Source organism: Centrocercus urophasianus, unplaced genomic scaffold, assembly GCF_019232065.1.
Source record: "Centrocercus urophasianus isolate 14NV4802_14NV808 unplaced genomic scaffold, USGS_Curo_1.0 seq_9, whole genome shotgun sequence".
Taxonomy (NCBI): Eukaryota; Metazoa; Chordata; class Aves; order Galliformes; family Phasianidae; genus Centrocercus; species Centrocercus urophasianus.
Genome location: NW_024885532.1, coordinates 27518539 through 27538781, shown reverse-complemented (window position 1 = coordinate 27538781; position 20243 = coordinate 27518539). Strand labels below are relative to the sequence as shown.

Sequence of the window (20243 nt, the reverse complement as noted above, 5' to 3'; positions counted from 1 at the left end):
GGCAGAGGCATTAGTTAATACAGTAAGGCATTTCTACACACACAACACCTTTATTTTAAGTACTTTTGATTGGTAAATTTTAGCAGAGCTCTAAATTCAGTGGACGGTGTTTTTAAAAGTATCGATGACAATTTTTAGCCTGGCACAACTGAAACTTCAGGCTTTCTGGCTGCTACTCACTGCTTTTCACATGTGGAAATAATTGAAGCATCCCAGACAGCAGCAGTGGTTGTTTTTTTTTTTTTTTTTAGAATGCCTGTAAATTTTAGTGACTGCCAACTAAGGGATGCTAATGACAGTTTTCATATAATTTTTTTATTCCTTTACTTCCTCTTTTTTAGGCTTTGGAAATCTGTAGTGGTTCCAGTCAAAAAAGAAGTTAGCTTTAAAAAATCAGAGGATTTTCTTTTATTTCTTACTCAAGGAAACGTAAAAAAAAAATACCTGCTTTAGACAGAATTGAAATGACTTTTCATTGCTGGAGACAATGTGTTTGGAATTCTAGTAGCCACTCAGAAAAGAATGTTGATGTCATAAATTTACTCTGCTTGAAAAAATATAATTTTTCCATTCCAGAGGTCTAAAAATAAATTAAGATTTCAGTATACTGGGTTATATTTCACATGAAAAAAAAAAAAAGTGAAGAAGAAATTAGTTGAAGCATGTCATTAGGCAGAGGAAAGAGAATGCTTGACTTGAAGGAAAAAATTAGAAGTAGGACAAACATAAGACAGTAATGGAAGGAAAGGAAAGGGGAGGGGAAGGAAGGAAGGAAGGAAGGAAGGAAGGAAGGAAGGAAGGAAGGAAAGAAAGAAAGAGAGGGAATGGAGGGAGGGAGAAAGAAAGGAAGGAAGGAAGAAAAAAGGATAGCTTGAGGAGGACCTTTGGAAATAACAATTTCTTGAAACTTGAAATTGATGAATCAAGCTCAGAAAAAAATGAAAGTAACAGTTTGGCTGGAATAGAAGTTGATGTTCTGAGCAAGATCTTGGAAAGAGCTAAGTGTGAGGAGTGTCCATTAGTAATAGGATTGATATGAGAGGAGGCAGAGAGAAGTGGTAGAACTGATTTGGTTGAGGTTTGTAAATATTAGATAGGACACATCTGCAATTCTGCATGTTGTGATGCATTGATTGCTGTCGCATAAAGGAGAAACACAAAGTAATAATATCAACAGAGAAATTTTATGTTGCAGGTGTATGATTTAGTAATTTGCATTGCAGAATCAAGATGTCAAAGAGAAGCTTGTTCCATAGACTTAAGCACCAGATGGGAAAGATCATCTAGATTGGCATTTTAACCAACAAATCACAGAGAGCTTCTGTCCATGCAGCCTTTTGAATGTAACTGTAACTGTTGGTGTCTGATGAATAGCAAGGAAAATATAGAAGTGTTTTGTCATATAGGTTACAATTTAAGGGATAAGAAATTATTTCAGTGACCATAAATATTTGTTATCTAAAACCAATAGTAAGAGTTCTTGTTTTTAAATTGATGAGAGGATGTCTTCAGAAAAGATAGAATTGCTTGTCAGATCAAGAGAAGTCCTTGTTTCTGAGGCTGTCCATTACATAACAGTATGACAATGATTTTAGGACAATTATCAGTCATCTAAAAAGTAAAAAACAATCCTGTGACTGACCAGGTTTCAAATCTGTAAGTGTTCATGACATGGTTACATATCTAATGAATTACTGTTTCATGCTGTTACATCTCTCACAAAAGTAACTTAGCAGTAAAATCTTTTGTAATGTGTTGTACTCAGCAGCTTAATAATGATCAAAGAAACCAGCGTTTTCTTCTATAAACTTAATACAGATTTGGGAGAATGATGACAGAGCAATGATTTCATTTGGCATGACATCAGTGAACACACAAAGAGTTTCAGTAAATGTTACCAATCCAAATGGGATAGGAATTATTATAAACATGACTGTAAGAAATATAATTGTCAACTGGAGAAAAATATGGCATAGAACGAGAATGATAAGAAAATTTGTTATGTAAAAGAGAAAGAAATTAAAATATTTTTGGATGAAAATGTACACATGATTATAAAAAATGAATGACTTTCTTTAGTTCCAGCTGATATTCAGAGTTTTGCACAGCAGTAATTTTACAAGCAAAGGGATTCTCCCTGTCTGCCTTGTATGCAGTCAAACAGCAGGGAAGGAAAGGCAGCAAAATTGCCATCAGCTGGGAGCAGAACCCACAGTTTTATAAATTATCACAACTATAAAAAGGAAGTGATGAACAGAGCAGTGTCCCAAGAAACCCCTGTAACAACATTGAGCTTGTCAGAGGAATTGGGAGTTAAAATTGTTTACTTCAGAGCATAATAGAGTTTGCTGTAGTTCTTAGTGTAATTTAATGAGAGAATTTCATTATAGCAGTGGTAAACTCTATTGTTCCAGGCAAAGTTGGAAAGATACAAGACACAAGGGAAAGATAGAAATTGTAGAAAAGTTGTTTTTTCCTTTCTTGATAGGTAAGAAGGAAAGAGGCAATTTTGCTGCTTTTCAGTGTAAGGAAGATTTCCACATCTTTCGAGAGAATGGCAACTGCTGGAGGGGAGAAGCAAGTTTTTGTGCTCAGATATGCAGGAACCTCAGAGACACTGGCTTGCACTTGAGAAGGTGCCTGAAAGAATCAGGGACGCTCTTACCCAAACCTGCCCTGGCTGGGGCATAGCAATATTTTTGCTTCACCTTCCCTGTTTCTGTTTGTGAGATGTAGTCACTTTTTTTTCTTGTTTGCAATGCCTTTAACTAAGTGTCTACTTAAACTGGGAGGGTGTTTAAAGATTTATGTGCCATGAAAGGCATAGTGAACTGCCAGGGATAAGAACTGGAGAACTATAAAAATAAAAGAGTGAAGAAATAGATACCACAGTTACTTAAAGTACACAAGTACTTTAATTAGATAAATATGAAAGCTAAAAGTCAGTGCTCCAAGAAACAAATAAGGTTAGGGATGAACTGATGCCTATAAAGGGGATGGGAAATACATTCTCCTTCATTTTGCATTTCTGTTTGCAATCGTAGTGGAATGAGAAAGAGCTCAGGGTTGGGCTGACTGGGAAGGAGCTGAAGCTTCGCTCCAAGCTATTGCTCTTCTACTATGGAGCCTTTTAATTGCACATTGGATCCAGTGAGATACCTCCTGTGTGGGGAAGGAGCTTAAGGTTGCCCCTCTCCACTGTTAAATTAATAAAGTAGTGACCTGCAGAGAAAATCCATTTCTGTGCCCATCTTTCAGTCCCTCGAGTATCTTGATTAAATAACCCACTGTATCAAAGCCTGCAGACTGGTTGAGTCATTGCTTGTCTTTAAACTACAGTGCTTCTTTCCTCAGAGCACACTGTAATAAAATGGAAATCAATACTCTTAACCTAACTTACCAAAAGTCCTGAAGATATTGATGCCGTTTAACAGCTGTAGATGCAAATAAAAAAGCAGTATCTCAAACGACTAGTACAAAACAATAACATTTGCAAGCTGCTTATGCTACCCACCAAAGGACTGTCAATCACATTCACTGGAAAGAAGTGCTTGGGGCTGCTGAGCGTGCTGGCTGCATGAGCAGGGAAGCACGTTAGAATGCCTGTGTTCACTTCAATGCAGAAATGAAAGAAACTTTCAGGAAAGGCAAATATGGATGAATATGGCTGTGGTGCATATTTCTCAAATGAATATAGATTTTAGTTCTTCCCTGTGCTCTGTCCCCATGCACAGGGAAAATGTTTTGAGAAAAACCTGACACTTGTACACGGAGGGAGCAAAATGAGCAAGGATTATGGAAATTAACAAAAAGGAACATCACAAAAAAGGAACAAAAGCATAAACTCAGTATGTATTTTTGAATGTGTGACTTGTTACAGTTGCAATCAGTGAAATGAGCAAAACAAAGCCACTTCACATAGGAGTAGAAGTGTTGTCTTACTATCTGCAGTGCAGTCTGGTTTTAGGAGTTTCTTTCTTCTCATCCTACGTGACTCTGACTAAAAGCACTCCCACTTTCATCCATCTTGTGCTCTGTGATTACCATGCAGCAAAGGAGTGTTAGCAGGTGAGAGAGCCCTTCTTGTTAATACCTTCCTTCATGATTTTGCTTGCATTTTTGAGAACTCTTTTTGGAGAAACAATATGTTAAAAATGGACTGCATTATGGCTTACCATTTTGTGCATGTGTGCCAAAGAGCAAACAAAACCTTCACTTTTATGATGTTTCCATACATATCCATTCTCATATTTTCATCTAGAGCTTGTAAATTGTGCTCCAGGGCTGCCCCTAAACCAGCTGCTTCTCTTCTGGGGTCTGCAGCACACATGGAGCTAAACTGGTAGGAAGACCCTGCACTGGGCACAGTTATTGTATGTAGTGCTTACAACCAACCCTTTCACTCTGCAGCTGTGCTCCTGCTGGGTCATGCTGATTGTTACTGGAGTCTTTGCCTGCTAAGAAATAGTATTTTTGAACCTGAAGGAACTGATTGCTTATTTAATGACACACTTGATTTATATTTCTTTCAATCTGCATTCTTAAGTAGAGAAAAATAACTTGGTGGACTGCTGTGAGAACAAAACAGACATCTCTTCGTTCCTCCTGAAGCTGGCATTGAGGACTTATCCTCCAAGCTGCGGAGTGTCCCACTATCCCTGTGAATGTGCAGTTTGCCATTAAGCATAAAAACTGGAACCCAATAACTTCTTTCCTTTGAGCAAAACATGTTTGGGATATTACTCACTGTAACTAAGAAAAATGTTTTTCATTAGACTGGGTGATTTTTTTTTTATTGATTTCCTACTCAAAATTGTACGTAAGCATAGAATACAAATTTCTATGTATTATTTTTAAATGACTAATATTAAGTGCTATGAAGCGATGTATTGCTTGCTATCATAAATTAGGATGTATGATATATATATATATGTATAATTATTTTAATCTTTGAATTGTCAGCAAGTTTGCAGATGTTTTGGTTTCCTTGTTCGGACTTATGGTTATCAATAGACTGAGGCCCATTTTATCTTTCTGCAATATGATCATATCCTAACAGCTACTCCCTGAAGTGTCTGCAGTACAAATCTCATTTTATGTGTATTAAAAACAGTAGGGAATCTCAAATCAGCTCACTAAATAGCTTTCCTGCAACACCTTATTAAGAAAGTGGAAACTAGTATAGTTGCCACTTTGCTGTTTCAAAAGCATTAAATCTGGCAGCCACTAAATTCCAAGCTTATGTTGTTTGTACACAAAAGACATTTGGAGGTGAAATGAGAGAAAAAAATAGTTTTATTAAAGTACATGTTAAATTAACCAGAATATGAGTTTTAGGGAGCTGTGCAGCACTTTGAATATGTTACTCAAGATCTGATGGGAGAAAAGTAATTGATTAATTAGACCAAAATTTTTAAAATAAATGTATCAGAAATTTTATGATTTAAAGTTCAAGAAAAGCTGTGGTGTATCTTAAGGTTTCAGATTTATTTCACATACAACTGTGGTTTTCTGGTAAACAAATCAATGCCTTACACTGTTATTCACAGATCTGCTCTATACCTTTTAGTTCCATGTCATGATCTGATAACACACGGCATTAGGAATGCCCTTGGGCCAGTCCCTTATCTCTGTGTGCTTATGGTTATCTTCTGTGTAAGTTTTAACAAGGTTTCTCTGTCCTTTTCATGTGTTTTGAAATTTAGAGAGGAATAGCAGTTCTAGCTGTGCGTCTGTGGAGCATTGCTGTGCCATCAGTGTCTTTAAAGAAGCATCGTTCGCTTTCTTTAAGCATCCAAGAGTTCCCAGTTTTACAAATGGTACTTTTGAAAGAAAAGGATAGCATTACTGATCAGAGAGTGGGAGAGTGAGAGTTGTCCTTGAAAGTGCAAGGTAGCAAAAGCATTGAACGTTTCCTCATTGTCAGTCTTGGTTCTGCACTTGTTCTGAGTATGGAAGGAAGGATTTGGCATTCAGTCCTGTGGAGAAGGACCTGGGGGTCCTGATAGATGAAAAAGTTAATATGAGCCAATAGTGTGCTCTTGCGGCTCGGAGGGCAAATGGTGTCCTGGGCTCCATCAAAAGAGGGGTGGTCAGCAGGGACAGGGAGGTGATTGTCCCCCTCTACTCTGCTCTTGTGAGGCCCCATCTGGAATACTGCATTCAAGTGTGGAGCCCGCAGTACAAAAAAGACAGGGAGCTGTTGGAGAGGGTCCAGAGGAGGGCTACTAGGATGATCACGGGACTGGAGCACCTCCCCTATGAAGACAGGCTGAGGGAGCTGGGCTTGTTCAGCCTGGAGAAAAGAAGGCTGTGGGGTGACCTCATTGCAGCCTTTCAATACCTAAAGGGAGCCTACAGAGGGGAGGGGAATCAACTCTTTGAAAGGGTTCATATGTGTAGGACGAGGGGAAATGGTTTTAAGTTGAGGGAGGGGAGATTTAGGTCAGACATCAGGGGAAATTCTTTACCCAGAGAGTGGTGAGGTACTGGAACAGGCTGCCCAGAGAGATTGTGGATGCCCCATCCCTGAAGGTGTTCAAGGCCAGGTTGGATGGGGCCCTGGGCAGCCTGGTCTGGTATTAAATGGGGAGGATGGGTGGCCCTGCATGTGGCAGGGGTTGGAGATTCATGATCCTTGAGGTCCCTTCCAACCCTGGCCATTCTGTGATTCTGTGATTCAGTTATGTGTTTTAAAACATGAGCATATAAATAGGTATGTGAATATTTGCCAGGACATCTTTAACTGTAAAGTAACAGTTACTTTTGACAGTTGTGATTGAAGCATCCATCTAAAAAATTCCTGCCGGTTTATTATTTTGTTCTGTTCCTCTTTCTTTTCCCCTGCTAACATCATAAATCCACCTCGGCTGGGAGGCAAAGCCCACAGAGTTATGTATGCAGAATGGATAGCCCCAAAATCAGAATTTGCCGACACTGGACAACACGAAAGTACATGTGTAAATTAGAATCAGGCTGTACTTAAAAAAAATTAATAATTCATTTCAGTGTGCCTGTGAGAGGACAGAAGTATCATTTATGGGATCACTTAAAGGGTGGTAGGGAAAGATCTGGGTTTTGTTCAGAGTTGCTGCCAAATATAATTCACACTCTTATTTCATCACATAATTCCTTCAAAAATTAAACGAATAACCTTGATAATTATTTGGAAAAAAAAAAAAAAGGAAATTACTTTTCTCAAAATATTATTGGCAGATCTGTGTGGGAACATGTATCATGCAGCGCCTGGTGTTGCTGATATTAGTCGTCATCATTTTGAAACCAAAATCCACAGGCAGCTATAATTCTATTACAATAAAACTTAGGAAATCAGTTACAGAGTACTGAATGTAATGGAAAATACTACTTTGATTCAAACTGAATTTAATATTCCTGTAAAAGAAGTGTCTGCATGAGTGACAGTTTTTACACAGCATGTAAAGGGAGACTGTTTGTATGTTACTACTGTATAGATGTGTACAAACATACACACATATGTCCACACAAACACATTGGTTTTGTATATAGTCAGTCCATGATTTTAATTCATCAGCAAATGTTGTTAATAAAATCAAAGAAACATACCAGTTCCCCAGAAAGCAGCCTAAAGCCTGACTTCAACTAGTCAACAAGGAAGAAATTCCCTGTACTGGTGTAAACACATCATCCAGTGTGTTAGGCTACAAACCATGGAAGTCCTTCAGCTTCTTTACCAGACTTTGCATTCATTTCTTCTTTTGTTAGCAGTATTTTATTAAATTACCAATCAGTCTAGATCATCAAAAGTGGTGGATGCTGTGACGTGTCAGGAAATCTCTAACATCTGTTCTGGCTTCTGTGCTGTGGACTGCAGGAATGTGCAGACTAGCTTGCAGGAATCATGAAATACGTTGATTGAAAGGATTCTTCTGTAAATGAAGTATTTAATGTGCTTCTTACCTTTTTGAGTTTGATAGAAGTAACAGAATTTACCAAGTTAGTCATGTTTTTAGTATTTTTTCATATTTTGCGTACAGTAGCAAATGAAAAATTCATAAAGCTCACAAGAAAAATATTGAGGATCAGTAGTGCAGAGTACAGTACGAATGTAAGCACACGCATAGAGCATTTCAAAATCCACCAGTTTAGCTTTTGATGGGTTCTTTGTTCTTGATTTTAAAGGATCAAATAAAATAGTACTTGTTTGAAAAATGAAAGTTCTTGAACTCTATTGATCTTATAAGGAGCGATCTTTTGCCAAAGTTTTTAAGGATGTATCCTAAATATATTTGTGTTTAAATGAACTGTTTCAATAGCGGAAGCATCACAGTTGGACTTGCTGTACTCTTTATTGAGTTACTCTGTATTTATTTTGAAAGTAAGCTGATGCCTCATGGAATAAATTGAAATGGATAAGTTTTCTCTACAAAACTGTGAAGTCTGAAAGCCCACAAAAAAGGTTGCAATAGAATTAGGCACAAAATACTTGGAGAATGAATGCAACTTGGAAAGATTTTTACAGTAGTCTGAATGCGCCTGGCAAGATTTGTGTCTGGCATTTTTTTGTTTTAACCTGCTAGTGTTGTTATTTAAATAGTAATTATTATGTTGTTATTGTATTTTATACTTGAATGTTGTTTCTCAGTTTGCTTTTTTCCCCCCCATTTAAGATTCCAGAGGCTTATTTTATTAGAGATCCTCATACTTTCCTCCTTACAAAGGAATTTATTAAGGTATATGTGTTCTTTTTAGAGCAAAAAAGCTCTCGAGACCTGAACTGCATGTCCTCACAGGTTAACATTTTCACATATAACGCCAGTTACTGGAAATGAGCCTGGTTAGTTGAGTAACTGAAGCATGCTTGAAAGGAGAAGCAGAGCTTGTCTACAAAATACTAACACTTGGCTGAGTCTGCAGCCTGGGAGGAGAGCACCGGGTGAATTTTCTGGACTTTTTTCATGGCTGACTTGGGATGTGCCTGCACTGTCACTGAGTGTGTTGACCTCTCTCCTTGACGCATATTGCTCCTGACAGTCCCTCTGCCTTCCCCGCAGGCCATGGAGGCGCAGATCCAGAACTTCGGGCAGACGCCGTCGCAGTTGCTCATTGAGCCCCATCCGCCGCGGAGCTCTGCCATGCACCTGGTGAGACATAGCTGCTGGTGGGGAATTCATTGCCTTTGAATCAGAGGCTTCTTTATAGGTCATCAAGTATCCCTTTAAGGAACGCTTTAATGCCCTCCGCTGCCCATACAGCTGTACACAGTGTGGCAGAGCAAGGTGGAATTTGACTAGCCTTAACTTTCTGTAGTCCTGGCTTTTCCTGCGTAATATTGCATAAAAAGGCTCTTTCTTCATAAATATGCACTTCATAAATACATGTTTAGATTCTTATTTCTGCAAGTAATGGGAATGACTCCGGGCTCTTCTTGCAGTGAGTCTGTTGTTATTTATTTATTCATTTATTTTTGAAGGAAACTTTGTTAGGGGGTGATATATGGACAATGCCTGCTTGCCAGAAATGAAACAATATAGTTCAAATCGTGCTGGAATCCTCCCTTCTGTTCCCCTGGGAGAATACAATTTATACTTCTTTCTAATTTCAATTTGAACTTCAAAATTCATTCCCAATATGTTCTTCTTTGTGCTTCTTGCAAAAAATTACACAAAATAGCAAGACAGAATGAGACAGATCTCTGTGTTACTCAGTGCCTTTGATTAAATGCTTAGAGCTATATTTTTTCCTCTAAGCTTTGTAAATCAAGAGTAATGCATACAGTAATTTCATTAATTTCATCTGTTCACAAGGAATTAACTTTTTCTGGTTGCACACTATGAAAATGGGAATTGGTCTGGAAATGCCAGCTATGTTGTTACAAGTACTGTGTAGACCTTAAACATATATTTTATATTCTTAAGGTATCGATAATAAATGTCATTTATATTTTATACTTATATTTAAAGTTATATTCATAAGGAAAGGATTGTTTGAACTTCTAAAAATAAACATATTTGTTATAGCACTGGTTGAAAAAAGTGACATTAAGAACAGTACATTATATAATCTCACGTGGTAACACCGCTGCTGTTTGTGAAAAATTACCTGTGTCACCTGTAGAATCACTGAACTGATTTATAATTTCTTATGAGTAATAAGTAAATGCTTTGCACAGAATTAAAATGTCTCCTGATTTTTAGAAGTGATGTATTTCATATCATTCATTAACATCAATCAAGCATTCATTAAGAAAAATCAAATATCTGAAAAAATCTAAGTCTGAAATTTTGAGTTCCTCTTAAAATTCCTTCTTTTCAGCCATTATAACTTGTAGCAATTATAAATGGATTCTTTTATTTTACTCATATCTCTATTATATGGATACTAACTGCTGTATCATTTTGCATTTTATTGTGTATTAATTAATGCTAGCAATCATTATGTACCCTGTAATGATAACCTGGTGGACCCTTGCCATTCCTATTCTCTACTTGTCCTCATGTAATGACCCAATATTAGCTTCTGATCTTGCTCTCCTCTGTCACTAGTGTAGATGCACAGGTAGCATTTTTTTCCCTGTATGTGCACGTGTTTGCCTGCTCTTTTTAACCTCGTTTTCCCTCAGACCTCCTCACTAATTGTGTTATCCCTTCTGTTTTCTTCTGCTCTCTTCTCCTTTCTACTCAACAGTGTTTCCTTCCACAGAGCCCCCTCATGTTCAAAGATCAGATGCAGCAGGATGTCATAATGGTGCTGAAGTTCCCATCAAACTCTCCGGTCACACACGTGGCAGCCAACACGCTGCCCCACCTGACAATTCCTGCCGTGGTGACCGTCACCTGCAGCAGGCTCTTTGCTGTCAATCGGTGGCACAACACAGTAGGTAGGTCCTCACAGCTGGATTTCTTTCAAAACTGAAGATCTTAACAGCACAGCTTTTAATTTTGAGTGAAGATAGGTAGATATGAGTTAATCTCACTCACTTGCGTGTGTACAAATACATAGCAAACGTACAGTTATTCTGGTTTCTGTCAAATATTCAAAGCTTCTGTTTACTCTGCTGTCATCCCTAGAAACACTCTCCATAAGAGCAGCACATTCCCATGGCAGCCAGTCGATTTGTAGTTACATCAAGATCAGACTTTGATATAATAATTTTCAGGAGCACGCTGCTGTTCTTGACACAATCTATATCAATATGTTCCAGGCTTCAGAAAAATGTACTGGCATGCATCACTGTCTACTGCTTGTGAGAGCTTTCAGGCCTTCCTCTGGGTCACAGCGTGGTAATGTGGGACCGAAAGCAAACTGAAGGCAGGATTGTTCTGAACAGAATTTTCCTCATTCTGTCTCAAACTGAATGAAATCAAAAGCCCATTTAGTGGGGTCAGGCCACGTTTCCTTTCCTGTCCTTGCTCGCTTCTCCATTGCCACTAGGACTCTCCTGTCTCCTCCCCATCCCTGGAGGCATTTAAAGCCAGGTTGGAATGGGGCCCTTGGGTAACCTGAGTGGCAACCCTGCCCATTGCAGGAAGGCTGGAACTGGGTGGGATTTAAGGTACCTTCCAACCTAAGCCATCCTGTGATTCTATGGTGCTTTGATTCCTCACCCGGCCTTGCAAGTACACAGATTGTCCTGTGCATTGCTGAAAATGTGGTGGACCACAAGCTGCAGCCCCACTCAGGAATGAAGGTGTCTTTCTGCTCTGATGGCCTTCATGCTGCAACATATGGAAATTTTTGAATGTGTCTTACCACCTGGAAAAAACAAGAAGTTGCCTCACGTTTGAGAGTGTAACTCAGTTGCTGATTCTGAAGCTTTGTCAGGACTGAGCAAAAAAGAAAAATCCATCCCCTCTTTACAGCATAGGAGGATTCCCTGGACAGAAGTAGGCCCTTCAGGAGATGAAATAGTGAATTTGAGTTAAGAAGTCTCCCTCCAGTAGAAGTAAAGCAACTCTAGATTAATTAGAGGTTTCGCTGCCTTAACTATAGACATCTCCTCAGTAAATAAGTCAAGTGAAGTAGATCCCATCTTTTTTGCACAAGGCTAACCAAAGACTTGTGTTAAAAGTCATAATTAGAGGACTGAATGGGAATTCCCTTACAGGCATGCATTTAGAGGAACTATCAGTGAGAAAAGTTAATACCACACTGAATTCTTGAGTAGTAAGAGAAGCTGTAATTGGAATTTTATTCTGACAGCTAAATAATGTCAGCATGAATATTAAAATTTCACACATATTCAGAAGGTTCCTATTTTTTTTTTAGAAACTCTGTGTGTTGGTTTATAGAATACAACTGAAATAGAACAGAACAGGATACCTGGTTGCCTTTCACAAACTTTGAATTTTTGATACTTCAACAGGTGCAATGGCATCAGATGTAAACATGTTTTGCCCATTTCTTTAAAATGAAAAATTAAGGAAAAAAATAGTAATTTCTTTACATAATTGTCCTCAAGGAAAGAACTAAGTGTCAAAAATGATTCAGAGATACAGAAGCTGCCCACTAGTATTTTAATTTTTTTTTATTAACAATATTTGTCTGATCTGTAATTGATTCCCCTATATTTTTTCAGGGATGCTGCCTAAGTACTCTGCAATTATCAACATTCTAGACACTTCCGTATGAGAAGGCTCATTTAGTACTTTTCTATTTATTTTCTTACTACATGGTCACGTGAGGGAAAACCAAAATTCCTACGTATACTATTCCTACGTATACTTTGAAGGAGTCAAAGTCACTAAAACAATAGTATCCTGAAGTTTTGTTTTTTCTTCTCAAGTCACCTATTGCAACAGTAGAAAATAGCAATTATGACTGAATACAGAGATTGTTAGTGGAGTGTTCCCAATGTATAACATAAAACAAAAGAGTTAGAAATATGTACAAATCCACAGTAGGCTAAGGAACACAGAATCACAGAATCACAGAATGGCCAAGCTTGGAAGGGACCTCAAGGATCATGAATCTCCAACCCCCTGCCACATGCAGGGCCACCAACCTCCCCATTCAATACTAGACCAGGCTGCCGAGGGCCCCATCCAACCTGGCCTTGAATACCTCCAGGGATGGGGCATCCACAGTCTCTCTGGGCAGCCTGTTCCAGTACCTCACCACTCTCTGGGTAAAGAATTTCCCCTGATGTCTGACCTAAATCTCCCCTTCCTCAACTTATAACCATTTCCCCATGTCCTGCAGTTATCAACCCCTTTCAAAGAGTTGATTCTCTTCCTGTTTCTAGGCTCCCAATAGATATTGAAAGGCTGCAGTGAGGTCACCCTCCAGGCTGAACAAGCCCAGCTCCCTCAGCCTGTCTTCGTAGGGGAGGTGCTCCAGTCCCCTGATCATCTTCGTGGTCCTCCTCTGGACCCTCTCCAACAGCTCCCTGCCTTTCTTGTGCTGGGGGCTCCAGACCTGGACACAGCATTCCAGATGGGGCCTCACAAGAGCAGAGTAGAGGGGGACAGTCACCTCCCTGTCCCTGCTGGTCACCCCTCTTCTGATGAAGCCCAGATTACCATTTGCTTTCCGAGCTGCAAGGGCACGCCAGTCTCAATCATCAGTTTGCTCCGAGTTTGTTCTCAAGAACTTTATATCTCCTCTTATGGAAGATATTCTTGTGCAACATGGCAGTTCTAGACAAAAAAATTTCTTTTCTTCACGGACTATTGTGACTTACACAATGGGAAGGGTCTTCAGAAGAGCCAAAGCAATGCTATAAAGGCCTGGAAGCATATATTACTAAATATTCAGTCCTTGCTTCAAATTAGAACATCTGAAGGACTGCTGAAGATAGGAATGATTATGATAAATTTACTGTAGCCTTCAATTTCCCTGCAAAATATTCTAGATAAATCCACACAAAGGCCCAAGTTTCTCCACAGAGATTTCAGTAGCATTCATACAGTTATTATTTCCGTTTCATAACCAAAGAGTAAAGAAGTCTGTATTTCTATAGCAGAGAGGAAGAAATATTTGAAGACTCATAGAACAAGAAATAGTAAGAAGTATTATTTGGATACAGTAATTTCACAGTAGTTTTAAACCTAGAAAAATCATAGAAAAAATATCAGATAACAAGGTTCCTATGTTCTTTATTTTCCTTTCACATTTAGGCCTTCGAGGAGCCCCAGGATATTCTTTGGATCAAGCCCATCATCTTCCAATTGAAATGGATCCATTGATCGGTATGTCAAGATAAAAACATAGAAATATATTTGAAAATGGCGTTTTCATTTCAAATCAAAAATTGTTGATTAAGATGTATTTGTATGCTATGCTTCTTTTAACATAGAACATAGGAAAATGTTCATTTTTGTCAGTCCTAGAAAATAAAAAGCATTACCTATTGATGCTGAATGGATCTGAATGCTGCAAGTGTTATTTGTTATTAACATCATCAGCAATTGGTACTTAAGAAACAACTAATTAAGTCAGCTACATTGTCAGTCCGTATTTATAATTCTGTTCTCTTATCAGGTCACATTAATAAAATAAAACATGAGGGTCTGGCAGAGCTCACGGTTTTTAGTTTCATACAGACTCTGTATGAGTTAATGTAAATTCGTTTCATTAATTTATGCTTGGGATTTTCTTAGTAGGGATTACTAAATTAATAGCCCAATTATTGCATTTTAAATTGTTGTACTACTAATCTACAACAATTGTTGTACTACAAATCTAAAAATATTTTTAGAAGTTGACTATTTAAAAATAAGTACCAGCTGAAATTGTTAGAGTGCTATTAATAAAGGTTGTGACCCCGTGCTTACAGTTGATGGTATTTCTCTTTAATTGAAACTGTTCGCTTTATCTTTGTAAATTTTTTGTAATAGGTGCAGTTTTGAGTCAGAAGTTGTGGGTAGGGATGGTTCTTAGAGCAAATTTTGAAGGACCACTGAGAAAAAAACAAACGTTTTTAAACATCTGTAAATGAAAAGTTAGTTGTCAGTATTTGTGATCGAAAGATTTGTGTACAAATATCTCAGGAGAGTTAATTTTATCACTCTATATGCTTCGTTTTCTCATATAAAGACAGTGTTTTTGTTAGATTTTCCTCTCAAAAGCTGGCAAATTACTATTATGCCCACCTGTTCTGAAAATCTGAATAATTTGTTATATTTCATTGGATGGCCATAGAGTCTCTGGTGATTTACATTTGTGTTCTTGAAACATACGTAAACCTGGTATTAACATGTATAAGGAATTTTAAATTAGTGGACATTTTTGTTAAGTCTCTTATTTCATGCAGTTGTGAGAAATTTAAGTAGAATAATCAAAAATGGGGACAAAAGAAATTTCAGAGCATTATGTGCAATAAGTCATGTTCCTATGGACACATTCTCTCTGAGTGAGTTTGGATGTGGTGCTTTGGATGTGGTGAGTTTTGTTCTCTCTGAGTTTAACATTTGGATGAGGTGCTCAAGGACACGATTTAACGGAGAGTTGTTAGAGTTAGGGTAGTATGGTTAGGTTGTGGTTGGGCTTGATGATCTTTTCCAACCTGAACAATTCTATAATTATATGATTCTGTGATCTCAGCTAGCTTCAGTCATTGGAAGTTAGTTGTAAAGATTTCCTCTATAGCTACTGTCAGAAGTGAAACTGTCCTCTGGAATTGTATAGTTCTGAGACAGCTATTTCAGTGTGAGATGACATGCTATTTGAAGCGATGTCTCTACAGTGGGTACAGATGAAGTGCAGGTAAATAGCTTGTATACCAAAGTGTTAGAATATTAATACTAGGTGAGAATACACCTTTACTGAATTGCTAAATCCTGCCTCTAATGCAATGGGAAGTCAAGAGCAAGTTAGTTAATGACTCACATTCCTTCTTAACTGCTCCATTTGACATATGGGATGGTTGGCTTCAGTAGTAATCATTCCTTTTCCCTCTGAGGGAATTTCCAAGTATTGCCTATGGTGTGAATACTATTCCTTATGGCCTGTGTTTAGTTTTGGGCCCCGCACTACAAGAAAGACATGAAGGACTTGGAGTGTATCCAGAGGAGGGTGACGAAGCTATGAAGGGTATGGAGGACAAGTCTTATGGGAAGTGGACAAGGGAGCTAGGACTGTTCAGTATGGAGGAGACTCAGGGAGACGTTATTGCTCCCCAAAACTGCCTGAAAGGAGACTGAGATGAGGTGGAGATTGGCCTCTTCTCGCAGGTAACAGCAGTAGAACAAGAGGTAATGCATGAGGTAATTGCTTCAAGTTTAACCAGGGGAGGTTCAGCTTGGGTATTAGGAGAAGCATTTTCTCCAAAAGTGTGGTCAGGCATTGGAAGAGGCCACCCAAAGAGATGGTGGAGTCACCATCCCTGCAAGTGTTCAAGAAATGTGTGGAGGTGGTACTTAGGGAACATGGTTAGCGGACAGTACTGGTGGTGGCTGGACAGTTGGATAGTTGGACTACGTGATCTTAGAGAACTTTCCCAACCTTAATGGTTCTACGATTCTATGATTCTAATAATTATAGTAATTGGTTGAATCCTTATTTTTGTCTTTAATCCATTTAAGAATCAGAAAGTATGGAGGGCGTAGGGGTCACACAACACAACACAATATTTTCTGTAGCAGAGGTACCAATCAGCAAGAACTGAATCTGTGGTACCATTAGCATTGACTTCCATCACGTTCCTGAAATTCAATTTGTTTTTGAAGAGTTTTTCAGCAGAGAATATAGGGTAAAATATTGCCACATATTATGCAGTGCATCAGGCAGTTTATGAGAAATTGTCATCTCCTGTAAAATCTTTTGTCTTATTCAAAGAGTAACTAGGAATCTCACAATATTTTTTTATTTCTGACACCCATATAGACAGCTATAAATGTTCATATTCAGAATGCTTACTCAACAACAAATTCACAGTTCATTGAAAGTTAAATGTATTCATTTTCCCTTGTAAGTGGATGACAGGAAGGTGTTGGAATGGCTTACTTATAAAAATGGTTTGCATTTTGTTACAGCCAATAACTCCGGTGTGAACAAGCGGCAGATCACAGACCTGGTGGATCAGAGCATTCAGATCAATGCACATTGTTTCGTGGTCACAGCAGATAATCGCTACATTCTTATCTGTGGTTTCTGGGACAAGAGTTTTCGAGTTTATTCTACAGAAACAGGTGACCTAAGTACAACCAGCTGTGTCTCCCTAGGTCACAAAGTGGGCTGTTGTCTTAATACAACTACGTTTAATACCTCTTATATTTACATTTATACCTACACCCATATATATACATTTAATACCTATATTTAATACTCAAAAAATTATGAAACACTGTTTGTTAAATCCTTTGTTATTGCCTGAGCATAATAGATAAATAGGATGCTTCCCTTCCTTCCTTCCTTCCTTCCTTCCTTCCTTCCTTCCTTCCTTCCTTACATCCTTCCTTCCTTCCTTCCTTCCTTCCTTCCTTCCTTCCTTCCTTCCTTCCTTCCTTCCTTCCTTCCTTCCTTCCTTTCTTCCTTTCTTCCTTCCAAGATGAAAGATGTAATAGGAAACTGAAAGGCATGCAATTTTCTTAGAGGCTATTCAAACTGTAGTTATATTCAAGTGAGCTGATTATATCAGAAGGATTAACCAAAAGTTTAGTTACAATATTTTAATGGCAAAATTATTTTTGTCTGTATTTATGTGGTGTACTAAGAAAGGAAGCTGCATAGCCTCTTCTGGGAGCCAGTTTTTTTTGTTTTTTTTTTTTTTTTTTCTTTTGGTCAGATGATTTAGTCTAACATTCACTATACTGCTAAAATCTGTTTTCATTATTGGAAAGAAAGCGGTGATGGTTCATATACTATCTTATACATGTAATTCATGAAGCTCACAAATAGTATGCTAGCATCATTACTTAAATACTGATGGAGCATTAACTCCACTTAGTATTCAGTGAGTGCAGCATAAACTTGATTTTCAGATATAAGTCTTTGATTGTGGATTGATAGAGAGCATAGACCTCAAAAGGAATATAAAGGGAAAAAAAAAAAAGAAAAAGCTTTATCTTCATAATTTTTTAGTTTTACTGTAGTACACAGGGAATTCTAGTTAAGAGCGTGAAGTAAAACATACATTTCAACTGAATTCTGCTAATGATTTAGTCATGTCACAGTGCTGCAAATACTCAGAAAACCTGAATTTTTATTACTTTTCACTCACCAGGAAAACTAACTCAGATTGTGTTCGGCCACTGGGATGTTGTCACTTGCCTTGCCAGATCAGAGTCCTATATCGGTGGTGATTGCTACATCGTGTCTGGGTCTCGTGATGCTACATTGCTGCTTTGGTACTGGAGTGGCCGACATCACATTATAGGTGACAATCCAAACAGCAGTAAGTATATCCTGTACAAAATGCATCCCTGAGAGGTCTTCTACCATGGGTATTAATTTTTAGAATCTCTTTTGTCAGCCTCTAAAGACATTACCATACTTAGCAACTATTTGCAGGTTGGTATAAGAGCACCACATGCTAAGCAGTTCACTGAGTACAAGCTAACAAAATGCTTAAACAGTTTGTGTATGGTGGCAGATAATAATATGAGGGTAATTTTTAAATTCAGAACTGCACTTATCACTTATAGCATCATGTCCTTGTGAGCAAGAACAAGATGGTTATAGCCTTTAAGTGACAGAATGTATATCAATATATTTTGATTTTTCATTCACATATATATATATATATTTTTGCATTTTAATGTATTCTTTTTGTACCCCAGCATGCTATATCAGCTGCTTGCCTATTCAAACAAGGAATGTCTCACATGCCTTGGAATTCAATGAGTCTCTTTGAGAAAGGTCTTTCTGTAGCAAGCAAACCTTTGAAGAAGCAGTGTGACTGAATAAAAATAGAAAAAGATGAAATGTCAGGAAGAGTTTATGTTTCATTTATAGAGGACTAAGAGTACTTTGCAGTGTAAAGGGGACATAATAATAATTTGTACAGAATATTTCAAGTGCATCTATCTATAGAAGGATGCTTACAGAAGTGCATTAATTTGCAAGGTTCCCAATGCAGAAATGTGACCACAGTGATAGACAAGGGAAGCTTTTATCCTGTCTTGTACAACACATCCACATTTTTCATTTAAAACAGAGTTTCTAAATTCTGATGATTATTTTCAGCACAACAATATGTCTCTTTAAATAAGGATAGAAGAATCCATCACCATCAGTTCTGATCTCTGATTCAAATACTGATTGGAGGCTGTTGTAGACCTGCCAGTTACGGACATATAAGGGAAAGTATTTCTTGAATGTCTCATAGAAATTGTTTTATTTTCATGGTACAAAGTAAATATGTTGTTAATTTGGCATAAGCAGTTTATTTATGTTTCAGTTTTCTTCCATTTACCTATAACCAGAGTAAAGAGGAGAACAAAAGCCTCACATTCTCACCTGATTTTATTTTACTTTTGCAAGAGAGGGAGAATGAGGGCCAAAAATATAAAATTCCCTAACATATGTATTTTCCATGGCTTATTTAGCACTTAATTCTAACAAAGAGACAAATTCAATATGAAGAGAGATTTCATTTCAGTGCACTCTGTTTATCTTGATGATATTTTATTTATTTGAATGCCTGTGTGATTTATGTCAAATATGGCAAGTAGTCACATCCAGGCAAATATAAACTCACAGGCACAGGTAGTAGCGTTCAAAAAGATCAAATAGCCAAGTGTGCTATGCTAGCTTCCAAATATATTGATCTCATTACTTACTTCTCATGTTGAAGACACGTTGAAGGTGCATGTTGAAAAATGATGATTTCATCATTATTACTACTGTCCCTACTCACTGGATTAAAATTAAGTTGGATATGTTAATTGTGTACTAGTACTGTACAGAATCATAGAATCATAGAATCAACTCAGGTTGAAAAAGACCTTAAAGATCATCGAGTCCAACCGTGACATAATCATACTACCCTAAATCTAACAACCCTCCACTAAATTGGGGTACTATGTACTATGAGTACTATGTACTACATTAGTAGTACAGTCAGAACTTCATGTGTTGTAAACTTATCCTTATTAATAGAAATTTTGACGTTTTTTTGAACGTATGTCAGTAAGAACAGATCACAGCACTGATTATATGCATGAAGGACCTTCCACCTTCTAAAACTTGTACAATTCCACCATCTCTCTGGGCAGCTTTTTCAGTGCCTGACCACTCTCTCGGAGAAGTATTTTGTAACATCCAACCTGAATCTTCCCTGGTGCAACTTAACACCATTTGGTCAAAAGAAAAGGCCGACCTCC

The 20243-nt window shown here is 37.8% G+C and overlaps 1 protein-coding gene across 2 annotated transcripts in view; it reads left to right on the top strand.

Moving 5' to 3' along the window:
* Window positions 1-20243, top strand: part of NBEA (neurobeachin) — a 463000-nt gene that overhangs the window by 425060 nt on the left and 17697 nt on the right. The window contains exons 50-55 of one of the 2 annotated variants that reach the window (XM_042839097.1): window positions 8649-8711; window positions 9033-9122; window positions 10666-10858; window positions 14097-14168; window positions 16953-17108; window positions 18143-18313. In XM_042839097.1, the coding sequence (XP_042695031.1) occupies window positions 8649-8711; window positions 9033-9122; window positions 10666-10858; window positions 14097-14168; window positions 16953-17108; window positions 18143-18313 (745 nt within the window). The remainder of the gene's footprint in view (window positions 1-8648; window positions 8712-9032; window positions 9123-10665; window positions 10859-14096; window positions 14169-16952; window positions 17109-18142; window positions 18314-20243) is intronic. The other variant, XM_042839098.1, reaches the window with a different exon arrangement.